This window comes from Hemitrygon akajei, chromosome 1 (genome assembly GCF_048418815.1).
Source record: "Hemitrygon akajei chromosome 1, sHemAka1.3, whole genome shotgun sequence".
NCBI classification, from domain to species: Eukaryota; Metazoa; Chordata; class Chondrichthyes; order Myliobatiformes; family Dasyatidae; genus Hemitrygon; species Hemitrygon akajei.
The window spans coordinates 28,042,881-28,060,474 of NC_133124.1; the positions used below are offsets into that span (position 1 = coordinate 28,042,881).

General features: G+C 39.5%; 1 protein-coding gene across 1 annotated transcript in view; it reads right to left on the reverse strand.

Annotated features, from left to right (window-relative positions):
- The window catches only part of LOC140725104 (uncharacterized), a 523,726-nt gene that overhangs the window by 104,062 nt on the left and 402,070 nt on the right, over nucleotides 1-17,594 (reverse strand). Inside the window, exon 23 of the mRNA XM_073040122.1 lies at nucleotides 11,004-11,144. Coding sequence (XP_072896223.1) covers nucleotides 11,004-11,144 — 141 coding nt within the window. The remainder of the gene's footprint in view (nucleotides 1-11,003; nucleotides 11,145-17,594) is intronic.

Below are 17,594 nucleotides of genomic sequence, written 5' to 3' on the forward strand. Positions count from 1 at the left end.
GCACCTTGGTCTCTGAGAACATTATTATGTTTAGCTGTATACATGTGTACAGTTGAATAACAATAAATTGAGCTTGAACTTTAAATTATAAACCACCCAATAGTCAAAGGAATTTCGAACAGCAAACAGTTGCAAGAAACACAAGGTTGTGATAGCATGTGTTTTTAACTTTTCACATATTGATTGGGACTCCCATATTGTAAAAGGCTTGGCTGGGATAGGGTGTGGCAAGTGTGTTCAGGATAGTTTTCTTAATCAATATATAGAGGATCCAATTAGAGACGGTGCAATACTGGATCCATTAGATACTGAGACAGGGCAGGTGACAAAAGTGTGTGTGGGCAAATACTTCTGACGGGGATCATATTTCATTAGTTCAAGATAATTATGGATGGGGATATGTCTGGTCCTTAGGGTGACATTCTAAATTGGAGAAAGGCTCATTTTTTTATGGTGTCAGAAGGGATCTGGGGAGTGTAGATTGGGATAGATTATTTTCTGGTAAAGATGAGCTTGGTAAGTGGGAGACCTTCCAAAAGTGGAATTTTGAGAGTACAGAGTTTGTACACTCTTGTCAGTGTAAAAGACAAAGATAACAGGTTTACAGTAACTTGGTTTTGAGAGAGGTTTCTCTCATGTAGGGTCAAGAGATATTAAGAAGGAGGAGTATTGCAGGTACAGTATAGACAGCAAGGCACAAATAAGGTACTTGAGGAACATAAGAAATGCAAGAGAACAGTAAAGACGGAAATCAGGGGAGCTAAAAGAAAGCATGAGGTTGCTCTAGCAGACAAGGTGAAGGAGAATGTTAACAGCTTCTACAGATACATTAAGAGCAAGAGGACAGCAAGGGATAAAACTGGTCCTCTGGAAGATCAGAGTGGTCACCTATGTATAGAGATGAAAGATTTGAGGGAGATGTTAAATGGATTTTTTGCAATTGTATTTACTTGGGAGATGGACACAGAATCTGTAGAAGTGAGGCAAGACAGCAGTGAGGTCATTAACTGCATACAGATTACAGAAGACGGGGTGCTTGCTGTCATTAGGCTAAGTTAGGGTGGATAACTCTCCAGTACCTGACAAGGTGTCACCTCAGACCTTGATAAAGGCTAGTGCAGTGTAGGGGCCCATCAGAGGAATTAAAATGTCCTTAGCCACGGGTGAGGTGCCAAAGGATTGTAAGATACCTTTTGTTGTTCTGTTGTTTCAGAAAGGCTCTATGAAAAAGCCTGGAAATTATTGGTCAGTGAGCCTGATGTCAGGAGTGGGTAAGGTATTGGGAAGTATTCTGAGGGACAGGATAAATATTAACAGAATCTGATTAGATATTATCAACATGGCTTTGTGGATGGTAGGTAGATAGATAGATAGATAGATACTTTATTCATCCCCATGGGGAAATTCAACTTTTTTCCAATGTCCCATACACTTGTTGTAGCAAAACTAATTACATACAATACTTAACTCAGTAAAAAAATATGATATGCATCTAAATCACTATCTCAAAACGCATTAATAATAGCTTTTAAAAAGTTCTTAAGTCCTGGCGGTAGAATTGTAAAGCCTAATGGCATTGGGGAGTATTGACCTCTCTTCATCCTGTCTAAGGAGCATTGCATCGATAGTAACCTGTCGCTGAAACTGCTTCTCTGTCTCTGGATGGTGCTATGTAGAGGATGTTCAGAGTTATCCATAATTGACCGTAGCCTACTCAGTGCCCTTCGCTCAGCTACCGATGTTAAACTCTCCAGTACTTTGCCCACGACAGAGCCCGCCTTCCTTACCAGCTTATTAAGACGTGAGGCATCCCTCTTCTTAATGCTTCCTCCCCAACAAAACACAAAGGTTGTGTCTAACCAATCTTATAAAATCACTCAAGGAGGTTATTTGGAAAGTTGATAAAGGAAAGGCAGCACATGTTGTCTACATGGATTTTAGCAAGGTCTTTGACAAAGTCCCACATGGTAGGCTCGTCAAGAAGGTTGGCATTCAGGATATAAATGTGAGATGATGTAACCTGGTAGGACTAATGACAAAGAAACATACACAATTATTGGCAGGATCCTAGGATATATTGGAAAACAGACAGTCCATGGTGTACAAGTTCAAGAATTTCTGAAGGTGGCATCACAAGTAGATAAGGTGGTGAAGAAGGCATTTGGTATCCTTGTTCTCATTAGTAAGGCATGGAATAGAAAAGTAAGAAGGCTGTTGTTTAATTTTATAAAATATTGGTTATGCCATCACTGAAATATTATTGTGTTGCTCTGGTCACCAAACTACAGGAAAGAAGACATGATTGCACTGGGAGGATAAAATCTTGGAATGTTGCCTGAAATGGTATATTTTAGTTATGAGAAGGGACTAGACTGGATTTATTTCCTTGCAGTGGAGGAGCAAAGGGGGAGGTTTCCTGACCGAAGTATACAGAATTATTAGCAGTATAGATAGGATTGATAAATGGTAGGTAGTGAAACAGAATTCCCTTCATAGAGTTATGTATCACCAGGGGTCAGAGAGGTGGATAGTCTATCCTATAGGACAGTTTATGAGCTTCATGTAGGAAATGAACAGGTAACCAACCACTATCAAAGTTGAAATGCTTGCAATGGGGCCAATTTGAGTTTGATAAATGGAATAGGTTATGATTTTTTTGTCTTTTAGATATAAGTTCCACAGCAGTTCATAAAGCATGTTGAAGTATCTATCTACCCTATAGGACCTATTCTATATCATGTGTGTGACTTGTCAGTAAGGTCGTAATTTTCAGTTGCTTTTTAGGCGTTCTCTCAATGTATTCCCTTAATTTTGGCCAGAGTGAAAACTTCCTGAAGTTTATTTACATTGTTCAATCTTTATTAACAGCATTAACAATATAATAGTAATTATTATTTGCACAGTCAATTATAAGAATAGAAAAGATGCATTATAAAGGGAGATATGGGAAATCTGCAGATGCTGGAAATTCAAGCAACACACACAAAATGCTGGTGGAACGCAGCAGGCCAGGCAGCATCTATAGGGAGAAGCGCTGTCGACGTTTCGGGCCGAGACCCTTCGTCAGGACTAACTGAAAGGAAAGATGGTAAGAGATTTGAAAGTAGGAGGGGGAGGGGAAAATCCTAATGATAGGAGAAGACTGGAGGGGGTGGGGTGAAGCTGAGAGCCAGAAAGGTGATTGACAAAAGGGATACAGAGCTAGAGAAGGGAAAGGATCATGGGACAGGAGGAAGAAAGGGGGAGGAGAGCACCAGAGGGAAATGGAGAACAGGCAGAGTGATGGGCAGAAAGAGAGAAAAAAAAGGAGGGGGGAAGCTAAATATGTCAGGGATGGGGATGGGGTAAGAAGGGGAGGAGGGGCAGTAACGGAAGTTAGCATGAACATTGATTTCTCTAACCCATTAATGCCCCTCCTCCCCTTCTTACCCCATCCCTGATATAGTTAGCTTTTTTCCCCCTCCTCCTTTTTTGCTCTCTTTCTGCCCATCACTCTGCCTGTTCTCCATCTCCTTTATAAAGGGAGATCATTCATTAGATTAAATATTTCATCTTGGATTTGACAGGTGACCCTTAACAAGATTACATGGCTGCTTTAATGATTGAAATAACATTTTTTCCAATTGGTTAAGAGTGCATATTTAGTAAGACATTTTACTGAACACAGCTGTATTTGCTTTATTAAAATACTCAGCAGCATCAGGCTTGCTTTTACTGTTTCATGTCCGCAGTTCAAATAGCTACTGGCTCAAAAAGGATCATTGCATAATTGGGAGTGCTCCATTGACTTGTACAATCCTTTGCATAGGTAAATAGTTCCTGAAAAAATGTTCTGCTAGTATTGTATTATATAACTTCCTTTGGGGTGCAGTGTAAATCAGATATTCACAGAAGTAAGTATAAGTATCTGAAGCTTCATAATTAACTGTCTTCCTTCAAATTAATTGCATTGATTTCTGCAGTAAGATCTCACCAATCTTGGCTGATTTTATTACTTTTGTGTTTCTGTTAATAATGCAACAAACCCTAAAGAAGTTTGCAATTCAAAAGATACTGGGGAAAATAAGATTAGATTTGGCTGTGACAATCCCAATGCTGTTAAGTAGATTAAATGCACTGAAATAAACTAACATGGGGATCATGAACTTCCTGAAACTCACATGGAACTGGTGAAATTTCACAGGAAAATCGAGATCAATAAATGTAAGGGGAATAAAAATTAGTAAAAATGTGTAAGTTATGTAGGAAAGCAAAATTCTCATTATAATGTTTTATTTATCCAGAAACATATGAGCTTACCTATTAGGAACATACTTTAAAATGCATTAAAAATGGAAAGAATGCAAATTGTACACTTAAAATCTGTTATTGGATGCATTTGGAAGAACATAGTCAGTCAAAAATATGCATAGAACATGTTGGTTGCAAATTTTAAAAGAAACTGTTCACATCAATAACAAAATTTTGCAGTGGAATACTGTATTATCTGTTTGTTATTAAACATGTATGATACTTTTATAATTGACTTCCATTTCGCAGAAATCAATTTTCCCCACAAAGAGTAAAACAAACTACAGCAATATTCTCAACATGTGGAAGGAGAGGGTAATATTTCCAATGAAGAATTGGCTCTCTATTTCAAGCTTGATGCCTTCTCCCTTCAACTACTATTTTCTTCGTTGACAACCTTCTTTCTTCACTGCTGTATAATCTATCAAGTAGCTAAAGCTGCTCATATTTAGTTACTCTGCATAGATTGTTACATAAGAAGTAGGAGAAGGAGTAGGAGTAAGCTACCTGACCCTTCAAGTGTGCTCCATCATTCACTAAATTCATAGCTGATCTACTACCTCAGTGCCTCCAACATACAGTATGCATTCACACCCCTTTATTTCATTAATGTCCAGAAAAGTGCCACTGTGTTTTGACTGGACACATTGTTGAAACCTCCAAAGTGCCTTTAAGTAGAGAGTTCCAAAGATTCATCTCACTCCGAATTGAGGAATTTTTCATCACCCCAGTACTAAGCAAAATACACGTTCTGATACTGTGCCGCATGTTCTCATCTCCTATGTCGGGGATCAAATTTGAATTGGATCTGCTCTGATTCGTCTATGTACTGGGGAATGCACTCTCCACCTAAGCAACCTCTCCTCAAACAGCAAATCTGTTTTCCCCAGAACCTGGGATCATCACTGCAGTCCCTCTATCACAATTACACCCTTTAGATAAAGAGACTAATGTCATACACCAAGGTCCTCTGATAGGGCTTACTTACTTACTTCTGCATTCAAATCTTCTCATAATAGAAACCAATATACCATTTGCCCTTTTAATTGCTTAGTGCGCCTGTGCACTGGCCTTCAGTGATGTGTACACAAGCATACTTTGGTCCTTGTGAACATGTTAACCAGTCTCTGATCATTTAACAGACTCTGCCTTTCTGATATAGATACTAGAATATTTTCCACATTGTATTCCATTATTATATATTTGCTCACTGATTCAACTTGTCCATTTACCCTTGAAATCACTGTAACCTTCCTCCAAATTCATTATCCACCATGTTTAGTATTATCAGCAAACCAGGAAACATGGCATTTTGTCTTCTCAATGTAGATTGTGAAATTCTGGAACTTCAGCACTGATAACTATGGTAATCCACGAGTCCAGGCCTGCCAGCTTGAGAATAATACATCTATTTCCTACTATTTGCTTTAGCCCCAGTAGTAATTCTCAATCAAGATCAATATATTATCCCCAAACTTAAGTGTCTTAACTTCGTTGATCAATGTTCTGTGTGGGAACCTATCAAATTGCTTTAAAATCCAAATACACCACATCCCAAGGTTACCCCATTTTTTACTGAACTCATTATGTTCTCAAAGAGCTTCAGCAGGTTAGTCAAATGTGACTTTCATTTTATAAACCCATGTTCACTTGATTCAATTCTATTATTCTTTTCAAGTTATACTGGTTTTACATTCTTGACTCCAGCATTTGTGCCAAGTCCAGATTTGATCTCACCATGTTCTCATGTGAGTGTTTTTGAAGAGCTACTTAATAGCAATAGTATTGACTTTCACCTTTCACAGAAGTTGAAGCCATTGATAAATGATTTAACTGGAAACTTTCTACTTTTATGCTAGACTGAACTGAACTTGAGATCCCTCTGTGATTACTGGTTCACCTTAATAACATACTTGGGATGTAAATATTCAAATGTTCATAGGGATGTAAATGTTCAAAGATAATTTTTATCACACTTAAAGTAAATTCTTTATTATTAATTCCTTTCTTAATACTGTTCACTAGCATTATCCTTATTAAACAGAATTTCACATTTGCTGATCAACAAACTGAATGCTGATTTTATAGCAACAAAGTAGCCCATTAACAGCTTATAATGCAACCGGTTTTGTCAATAAGATGTAATTTCCAGTTGCTTGGCTGCTGTCATATACTGCAGGCCATTTGTGATACTAGTTAAATCTCATTAGCTTAGCAAATGAAAACACTAATTAGAATATTACAACTATTCATCTTTGAATGCATTTCAACTTATATTAATGGCATCATGATAATTCTAACAAGATAAAGTTTGATATCAACGCAGTCCTAAAAAATAACTATCTAAAATTAAAATCTTACTTACATTCAGCTAAAATTTCAAAGACTTTCATTTGCATGCATGAGCAATTACAGCTAGTATCATTATCAATTACACTCACAATGACATAGAGACAGATACTGACACCATACCATCAAATTCTTTCAGGCCTCACCAAAAATAATGATTTGCAAATGCAAATACTGCACTTAAAACATAAGCCTTTAGGCTATCCAGCACTCTCAAGAGGATATGATAACTTAATTTACATATATTAAAAGTAAACAAGGAACAGTTAGTGAAAGTGACATCCTTCAGGTTCGTTTGTTATAACAAAGATTGTAGTGGATTATATAATGTATGCATGATTTCCATCAATCATTGAAATCGTTCTAATTTTTAAATAATTATCTAAGATATTTTGAAAGGCAACATGATCGCGTTATGAGAGAGTAGAAGCTCAGCTGACTGTCCACTTCTTCCACAAAACATGACCTCATTCGAGCAAGAGCACTTTGTTCTCGGAAAGAAGAGGGAAGATTCTGATGTCAATCAACAGCTACGTTCTGAAATACAAGAGGAAGCAAAAAGAAGTATCTCGCAGCTATACCAGTAACTTGGAGCAAGAATTTGGTATAGAGTGAGCATTACCAACAGTGTGGTGGGGAATGTTCCTTAGGTAAGAGTGTTCTTTAGTTACTTTGCCTCGAGCATATGAACATCAGTAAACTCAGAGCTCACAAACCCACTAATGTGAACACACTAGATGATTCCTACCCTGTTTAGTGACATAACATGCCATGCATTCCTTCTTCATGTCCCACACCTAACTACTTTCCAGTTGGAGAAACAATTCTTTGATGGACACTGTGATTACTAATATAAGTGATGGTATGAGTCTGCATCATTAATAACACCAGCAACAATTTTCATTTGCATTGTCCCTTGAAATATCCCAAGGTGCTTCAAAGAAGTAAGATCAAATAAAATTTAACAGCAACACAAGAGAAGATACTTAAGAAAAAGTCTACTGAAGATACTCAGTGAGTCATGCAGCATTTGTGGAGAAAATCTGGATGCTGGATTGTGCTTGATTTGATCCAACCCACTGCTGGGGCTCACCACTGCATGAGCCCACTAGCCACGTTACATGTGTACTGCAAACAATTCAGATCTGTGAGTGGAACAGACATCAATAGTAACCGAGCCTCAAGACAATCTTCCTAAAACCCCATCCCTTTTACTGCCATATTTTGAAAAAAAAGTCAAATAAAATATACATAAAACTGCTAATAATGTATGGTAACTAGCATCATTAAATTGAAAATCTGGGACATGGTAATCCATGTACCGACTCCAGCTGAAGAATCTCCACAGAACCATCAGCTGGCTGTCAGCAGCATCCAACCCCATCAAGCCGAAACTTCTTCATGAGTGGTCCATTCACAGGAATGGTATCAGGGCAAGTAGTACATTGCTTAGGTTGCCCTGTGTGTGTCAGGGCAAATTATTGAGTTACAGCTCCAACGATGCAGATTCAATCCTCACCTTCAGTGTGAGGTGCTGGTTGGTCGGTTAATTTGTCCTGAGTGTAAGCAGGTGCTAGAATCTGGTGCAGTTGATGGGAATATGGGGAGAACAGATTACTCATGAAAACTAGTCAGGGAATATGATTACTCTGTGGGTCAGATAATATTCAGTGAGACAAAATCAATTTTTCTGTATCATCAAAAATATGACTGGAAAGAAAGAATACAGAATTCATGTAAATAACCGTGTCCATATTTTTATTTTGAAAATGTCTTCTGTTTCACTGAAGAAAGACTGAGGACAAATATATAGCACTATTCAATCTAGAAGTTTTAATTTGAAAAGAAAGGGAGGGGGAGGAGGTTTCTCCATCTCCACCACATCTGTTGTCAGGATGAGGTTTTCTATTCTGGAACATTTGAGATGTTCTCGTTTATTTCAAACAGGGTTCCTTTCCATCATCACTGATGCTGTCCTCACCCGTATCCCATACAAAACGCTGTACAAAATGTGGGCTGAAACGTTAAACTGTGCTCTTTTCCATAGATGCTGCCTGGCCTGCTGAGTTCCTCAAGCATTTTGTTTGTGCTGCTCGGATTTCCAGCATCTGCAGATTTTCTCTTGCTTCTCACCCGCATCCCTCCATTTCCCACACATCTACTCCCAGCCCACCCTCCTGCTGTCTTAATAGGGATAGGGATCCCCCTGTCCTTGCCTACCACCACGTCAGCCTGCATATCCAGCACATTAGATTAGATTAGGTTAGATTAGATCCAACTTTATTGTCATTGTGCCGAGTACAGATACAAAGCCAATGAAATGCAGTTAGCATCTAACCAGAAATGCAAAGAATAGTGTTATTTTCAAAATAACTGCGAATAAAAAGTAAGTGCTAAGCACACAAATGTAAAAGTACTGCGAGAGTACAATATAGGTGCAGTACTGCTAGTGCCTTGATGTGAGGTTCAGCAGGGTCACAGCCTAGGGGAAGAAGCTCTTCCTGTGACTGCTGATACAGGAGTGGAGGCTCCTGTAGTGCCTACAGGATGGAAGGAGAGTAAAAAGTCCATAGTTAGGGTGAGATGATAATGCTTTTCGCCTTGCCCAATGTTCTCAATGGTGGGCAACAGGGTGCCAATAATCCGCTGGGCAATTTTCACCACACGCTGGAGTGCTTTGCGGTCCGATACAGGACATTATTCTCTGTAACTTCCGCTATTTCCAATGAGATCATACTAGTAAGCATATCTTTCCCTACCCTTTTTTCTCTACTTTCTGGACGAATTTCTCTCTTTGGACTGCATAGTCCTCTTGTCCGCACTCAGTGATCTCCCTCCTGGCATTTATTCCTACAGGCATGACAAGTGATACACCTGCCCTTACATGTCCTCCCTCATTCATGTTCCCAAACAGTCCTTCCAGGTGAGCCAACAATTCACTTTCAAGTATGTGCAGGTCATCTATGGCATCCAGTGCTCCAGGTGTGTACTCCTCTACAGCAGTGAGATCCGACGTAGACTGGGGGACCGCTTTGTCGAGCACCTTTGCTTTATCCAGTGCAAAAGGCAGGATCTCCTGGTAGATACCCATTTCAATTTGACTTCCCATTCCAATTTTGACATGTCTGTGGCATCCTCAAATGTTGCGATGAAGTCAAACTCTGGTTGGAGGAACAATACCTCATGTTCTGTCTGGGTAGCCTCCAACCTGATGGTATGAACATCGATTTCTCCATCATCCTGTCAAGTTGAAGTTTGATTATCATTCAACCATACATGAATACAGCCAAACAAAACAGCGTTCCTCCGAGGCCAAGGTACAATGCACATCACCAACAACACATAGCACATAACAAAAATAGCACATATGGTTATGATTTCAGAAGAAAGCATACAGGCAAAATAAAGAAAATAATATAGTCCAAGTCCCTGAATGGCATGATTGTAGACTTGATCCCCTGGTCCTTCCACCAAACGAACACTGAAGGACAGCAGCATGCAAATGTCTCCCCCTTCCCTCCTTCTCCATTTCCAATTCTGGTTATTTTCTCAACCTTTCGCTTCTGCTCACCTGCCCATCACTTTCCTCTGGTCCTCCTCCTTTTCTTTCTTCCAGAGTCCACTGTCCTTTCCTGTCATATTCCTTTTACTTCAGCTCTTTATCTCTCCCACCAACTTCTTATTTCATCCCCCTCTCCCACCCACACATCTTCCCTCTCGCCTATCACTTGCCAGCTTGTTCTCCTTCCCCTCTCCCCACCTCCTTATTCTGGCTTCTGCCCCCTTTCTATCCAGTCCTAATGAAGGCCTGGCTTGATGAGCTTCTCCAGCATTTTGTTTGTTTTGCTCAAGACTTCCAGTAATTGCAGAATCTCTTGTGTTGATTTAAAAATGATTGCAGGGGACTTAAGGAGAGAAAACAGGTCTAAAAGAGAGCAATTCAGAACAGCAGCGAATTTTTGGAAATAAAAAAATACTGATGAAAACTAATACGTGGCCATTGACATCTTCTTATGCAAGAAACAATGATCTGCTAATAACACAATGTGTTATAAAACCAAATTAGTAGTTGATTGCAAAGTGAGAAGATTTCTGAAAGGCACAGAGCTCAAGATGAAATTGGTCCTGTAAATAGCTTAGTTGGTAATAGAGTTTCAATGAATATTTTTACTCCAATTAAATGAACCATTCTTCATTAATGTTACCAAAACCAGCTTATTTAACTACTATTGTGTTAAAGTGTATTTCAAATTCTGTTTTAACAGCTGCATCAGCTCCAAATGAAATGAACAGGATTTCTGAAAGGTAAATAAATAACTGGTGGTAATGCAGTTTCTTTTTCTGAAAAATAAATTATAATCTACCTCTCCTTTGTGGCTTTGTACCTTTTCCTCCTCTATAGCTAACATTAATTGAAGATCTTTGACTTGAGACTTCTCTTTCATTAGCTCCAAGCAGATATTATAATGTTTGTTTTTCAGATATGCGATCTCTTCTTCCTTAATCTGTGGAGGCACCAAAATGTTCTAGTTACTTTAATGAGAACATATTAGGACATAATGTATTTGGCAGCCTTGTAGCATTTGTGATCAAAAGATATTTATTAATCATTTGCAACAATAGTAATGTAGGCAAATATGGACGTTATAATTGAAAAAGTACTAACTGCTTCTTGGGTTCTAATCACCACTGGTAATCCTTTCCTTATAGACAATAGTAATCGGAACCAAACTGATTACGACTGCTTGTTAAGTGATTTAATTAGTGGAGGGAAAAGCAAAGAGGTCATACCAGTAGATGTTGGCCTCCAATAGATAATATTGGCACATACAGTTAAAAATGAGAAATAGGAGCTTTGATCAACATTTAGTCTTGGGACACATGATCTGAAATATTAGTTTTGTGTAAATTATGGACTCATGAGCTTCTAATGCACTTTCCTCAACTGGGCGTGGTCTGTGCTGGCACTTTGAAGAAGGAACAGAACACTGTTTATCTTCACTGTAAGAAAATAGACAAAACGTACTTCAAGAGTTTCCAGGCTTTCACTGTGCACTTTTTTGTCAGAGAGCAGGTAGAGCTCAGCCTCTTATCTTGCTGCCTACAAGCTGCTGCTTGGCAAAGTAAGGCTAGAGTGATTTTGATTAATAGCATACCACAGGCCCTTAGGCCCACAATGTTGTTCTGACCTCTTAACCTACTCTAAGATCAACTTAACCCTTCCCTCCTTTATAACCCTCCATTTTTTTCTCCCATCCATGTGCCTAACTAAGAGTTTCTTAGATAACTCTAATACATCTGTCTCAACCACCACCCCAGGCAGGTGAGGAGTAGAGGCAGAAAACGCAGTATAGAAACATAGAAAACCTATAGCACAATACAGGCCATTTGGCCCACAAAGTTGTGCCGAACATGTCCTTATCTTAGAACTACCTGGGCTTAGCCATAGCCCTCAATTTCTCTAAGCTCCATGTACCCATCCAGGAGTCTCTTAAAAGACCCTATAGTTTACACCTCCACCTCTGACGGCAGCCCATTCCACGCACTCACCACTCTCTGCATAAAAAACTTATCCCTGACATCTCCTCTGTACCTACTCCCCAGCACAAACCTGTGTCCTCTTGTAGCAACCATTTCAGCCCTGGGAAAAAGCCTCTGACTATCCACACGATCAATGCCTCTCATCATCTTATACACCTCTATCAGGTCACCTCTCATCTTCCATTGCTTCAAGGAGAAAAGGCCAAGTTCACTCAACCTATTCTCATAAGGCATGCTCCCCAATCCAGGCAACATCTTTGTAAATCTCCTTTGCACCCTTTCTATGGTTTCCACAGTCTTCCTGTAGAGGTGACCAGAACTGAGCACAGTACTCCAAGTGAGGTCTGACTAGGGTCCTATATAGCTGCAACATTACCTCTTGCCTCTTAAAGTCAATCCCACGATTGATGAAGGCCAATGCATCATATGCCTTCTTACCCACAGAGTCAACCTGTGTAGCAGCTTTGAGTGTCCTATGGACTCAGACCCCAAGATCCCTCTGATCCTCCACACTGCCAAGAGTCTTGCCATTAATGCTATATTCTGCCATCATTTTGACCTACCATAATGAACCACCTCACATGTATCTGGGTTGAACTCCACCTACCACTTCTCAGTCCAGTTTTGCATCCTATCAATGTCCGGCTGTAACCACTAACAGCCTTCTACACTATCCATAACACCCCCAACCTTTGTGTCATCAGAAAATTTACAAACCCACCCCTCCACTTCCTCATCTAGGTCATTTATAAAAATCACAAAGAGTAGCAGTCCCAGAACAGATTCCTGAGGCACACCACTGGTCACCAGCCTCCATGCAGAACATGACCCATCTACAACCACTCTTTGCCTTCTGTGGGCAAGCCAGTTCTGGATCCACAAAGCAACGTCCCCTTGGATCCCATGCCTCTTTACTTTCTCAATTAGCCTTGCATGGGGTATCTTATCAAGTGCTTTCTTATTCAGCTTGTTGATTAGTTTAATTCCAACAAAACTATGCTGTAAGAAAAATTGAGGAATGTGTTGATTGACTCCAAACTGAACTGTGAATGGATCAGTGCTGGACCTGCTGGTTAGAATCACAGCTTGCATGCCATCATGAAGCAGACATGGATGGAAAGAAATTCTGATGGTAGTCAAATCTGGGAAATATTCTATATAGTCCCTTTCCATGAATAGAGTGAAAAACTTCATTAAAATTTGCTCTCTGCAACTTTAAAAAAATTGGTTAGCAATGATGATCATGCCAACTGCAACTCTTAATGGACAGAATTCATACTCTGATCCTGGGAGCAGCTTGTAAGCTGCTGGGTGGAGGCAACTGGAGAGCATCCTGCCAGTGACTTCCTGTTTAGCAACTCAAAATGTGTTCTCAATGCTCTTCTCCACCTGCTCTGGACAGATGGGTGGCATCTTGCTGGGTTAAAGTCAAGATAATGTTAAATCTGGTGCAGCTTGCATGGTAACTTCTCAATATTCTAAAACCAGATAATAAAAAGTCAAAAGAGAGTACTTAAGTCAGTATGTGGCAATGAACTGGTGCTTATTGTTTCATGAACACAACACACACATTTATAAAAGTGATCTTGCTGTTTTGATATCTGTCTGAAATTGAACCCAACTGATTTTTTTTTAGAACTAATTGTATTTATTGGTTTAAACAGTGGACAGGATTTTAGTGCATGTACTGTCAAATAAAGAACTTGAAATTTTACCAACAGATTCACAACACCAGTTTTGCCAGTTTATCTGCTGTTGCACTCCACTTAAGAATCAGAATTAGGTTTATTAACAATGACATATTTATTTATCATTTATTTAGCACAGAACTGGCCTTTTTGGCCAATCAAGTTGCATTGCCCAGCAACCCACCCACTTAACCCTTGCCTAATCACAGGACAATTTACAATGATCAATTAACCTACTAACTGGTCTGTCTTTGGAATGTCAAAGGAAACCAGAGCACCTGGAGGAAACTCACATGTTCACAGTCACTCTCAGCTGCCTCGGGAAAACAGCCAATACAATCAAGGACCATTCCTATTCCAGTCATTCTCTCTTCTCCCCTTTCTCAATAGCTAAAAATATCAAAGCTTGAAAGCACATACCACCCGAGTTAACAACATCTTCTACCCTGCTGTTATCAGACTCTTACACTAAACTCTTGATCTCCTTATCTTGTTCGAACTTGTCCTTGCACTTTGATTGTTTACACTTTCTTTGTAGTCATGATTCTATATTCTTCATTCTGTGTTTTGTTTTACCAGCTCAGCAAACTTACAGTATGTATATATGGCATGATCTGACTAGATGGCACACAAACAAAAGACTTTCACTATATGTTGGTAAGTGTGACAATAATAAAAGTAGTAAAAACTATGAACTACATACTAAAAATTACAGTGATACAGTAGAAGACATGCATTAATATAACTATTTACTTTGCTGATTCTCAAAGGACTTCACACAAAAGAGTCATCAGATTCAGTAACATATAGGAAAGAAAACACAGGAGATGCTCAAATTAGAGAGCTTTTCGAAGAAGGCATGGGTGCCATCTGAGGATGCAAAAAAGCAAACATGCACATGCATCGGGAGGGAAGACACATGCTGCGGCATCCAGGAGGATAGAAATTAGAGTTCTCATAAATTTGCATGGCATAGGCAGAAAGTCTGGATGCATTTGTATGAGAGAATATGGCCATGGAAATACCAATAAGTCACACCATGGTGACAGTAGCAGCACAGATGACAGCCTCATGTAAGGAATTGGAATAGCTGCTTTTATACAAGCATACTAAGTGGATGGTTTTATTCCCATTTTGGAGAATGAACTTAAGGTAGTCAACTTGGCATAAACAATCATATCAATGCAAAATATTCAGAAGATGGGCTCAGGAGTAAATGGACAATCTTTCAGGAAAAAGACAGGTGCAGATTCTGTGAGCATTCCCTCTGGATTAAAGTTGTATGAGCAGTTTTCCAATCGAAGTCAGTCATTTTATGAAATCACTAACAGTATAAGAGAGACCTGCTCACTTCATTGAGATGCTTATTGTTAAAGATACATTGCTGACTCTGAGCAACTGACTATTTTGGAACTGTTGATGATTAGAAGAAATTGAAGATCTCTTCTTGACAGCTAATTAAATCTGTACTGCATCTTCTTTCTATGATATTATACAGAGCTGATGCTGTCAGCAGAATTCCTAGGGGCACACGTCTTTATTTGTAATTTCTGGAGGAGAATCATCAAAGGAACAACACCAGGCAAGCGCAGTCACACCTTAAAGACATCTCATTCTGAATCACCTTTGTGCTGCCACTTGTGTGTATGTGAGCTGCTCTCATGTGTCAGAACACATGAAAGATCTCCAGAGGCGCAGTTTTGCAGCAGATTTGCAAGATCAGTTAGAATCATTGAAGCAGTAGGACAAAGAACAAGGGCAGCCATTGGCCTATTGAGTCTGTGTTGCCTCATTATGGAGCAACATCTCTATCCACTTCCCCAAAAGGTTTTCTTTCAGCGCTGATCCAAATCCCTTTGGATAGCACTGAGTGTATGTTTCCACCACTGCCACAGACATTGAGGCCAGATTATACAGTAACTGCTCTGCAGAAAAGTGTTCTATCTCACATTCCCTTGAGTTTTTTGACCATCACTAGAGTCACTTAGCAACTGAATCGTGCCCTATTAGATAAAGCTTTTATTTCACAAATCCAGCAAAGGGTGCAGATGGAGTTGCAACTTTGATGATATTGGTGCCAGAGCACTGGAAGGTGGACAATGTAGTGCACAATGCAGTGTGCTTAGACCCCTGCTTGACTTGCTTTATACTTTTGACTGTGACACAGCTCCGATGCCATATTTAAGTTTGCTGATGACACCACTATTGTTTTCTGAATCAAAGGTGGTGATGAATCAGCATATAAGAGGGAGGTTGAAAATCTGAGTGGTGCCACAACAACAACATCTCTCTCAATGACGTCAAGACCAAGGAGTTGATTATTGACTTCAGGAGGAGGGAACCAGGGGTGGAGCCAGTCCTTATCAAGAGATGGAAAGGGTCAGCAATAAGTGCATAATCAGCACATCACATAAGCGCCAATATGAAGAAAGCTGTCATTTCCTTAGAAATTAGTGAAGATTCAGCATAATATCTGAAACTTTGGCAACTTCTATAGATGTGTGATGAAGTGCATATTGACTGGTTGCATGAATGGAAAATCCTACAAAAAGTAGTGGATACTGCCTAATCCATCACCGGTGAGGCCTTTCCCACCATTGAGCTCATCTACACGGAGCAATTTCATAGAAAAGCAGCATCCATCATCAAGCACCCCACCACCCAGGGCATGCTCTCTTCTCATTCCGTCCATCAGGAAGAAGGCATAGGAGCTTCAGAACCCATATACCAGGTTATTACTTGTCAACCATCAGGTTCTTGGACCGGAGTGGATAACTTAAATCAACCTCACTCAACCCATCACTGAACTGTTCCAACAGCTTATGGATTCACTTTCAAGGACTCTTCATCTCACGTTCTTGATACTTATTGCTTATTTATTTATTTATTTATTTATTTATTTATTTATTTATTTACTTACTTATTTTTCTTTTGTGTTTGCACAGTTTCTCAGCATAAAATTAAAAATGACAGGTTATCAGGAATTTGCTGAAGGTATAATTAATTAAGATGAATAAGATGATACTGGGCTTAGAAAGCTTTGCACAACTCCAAATGAAAATGCTGTGATTTGAAAAATGACATAACCTGTACACTTTTCTATTGTGAAATTCAACTCTTAATGCTTTAGTATAACTTTTGTTTGTCGTAGTATATTTTTTCCTGATGTAATGCTTCCCAAGTAATGACAATAGTGCAACATGCAAAATGTGTTTCTAGTGAAAACATTGATCTGAAAAACAACTGCTTCTGTTTACTTGTTGAACAACAATATTTTATTAACACTGTTTTCACCTGGAACTGTGCCCATTAAAGGACCAACATTCAAACTCTGTTTGCCCGCGACGAGATCTCTGACATACAATGCAATCTCATTTATACACCTGAACTGTTTTCCCCATGGATGCCAGGGCCACCTCAGTACCCCGGCTTCTGCTGCTGTTACTTCATATCAATATAAAAGGAGGAGGCTTCATCACTGTTCCTTCAGCTTAAGAGAGCTGACACAGTGGGCACAGTCATTGGTTTCACAGCTGTCTTCCCCAGGCGGGCATAGATATCTTCACAGAGGTATCCCTCCTCATGTCCTGTCAGATCTTTGTTATCCTCATGTTTCCTGCAGGCAATGGTCTCTACCAGCCTGTCTAAGTCTGCCTTACTCCAATGGATCAATCTCCTTCACCCTTTCTCTCCTCACTTGCAGCATCATTCATTCCGTTGTGATTC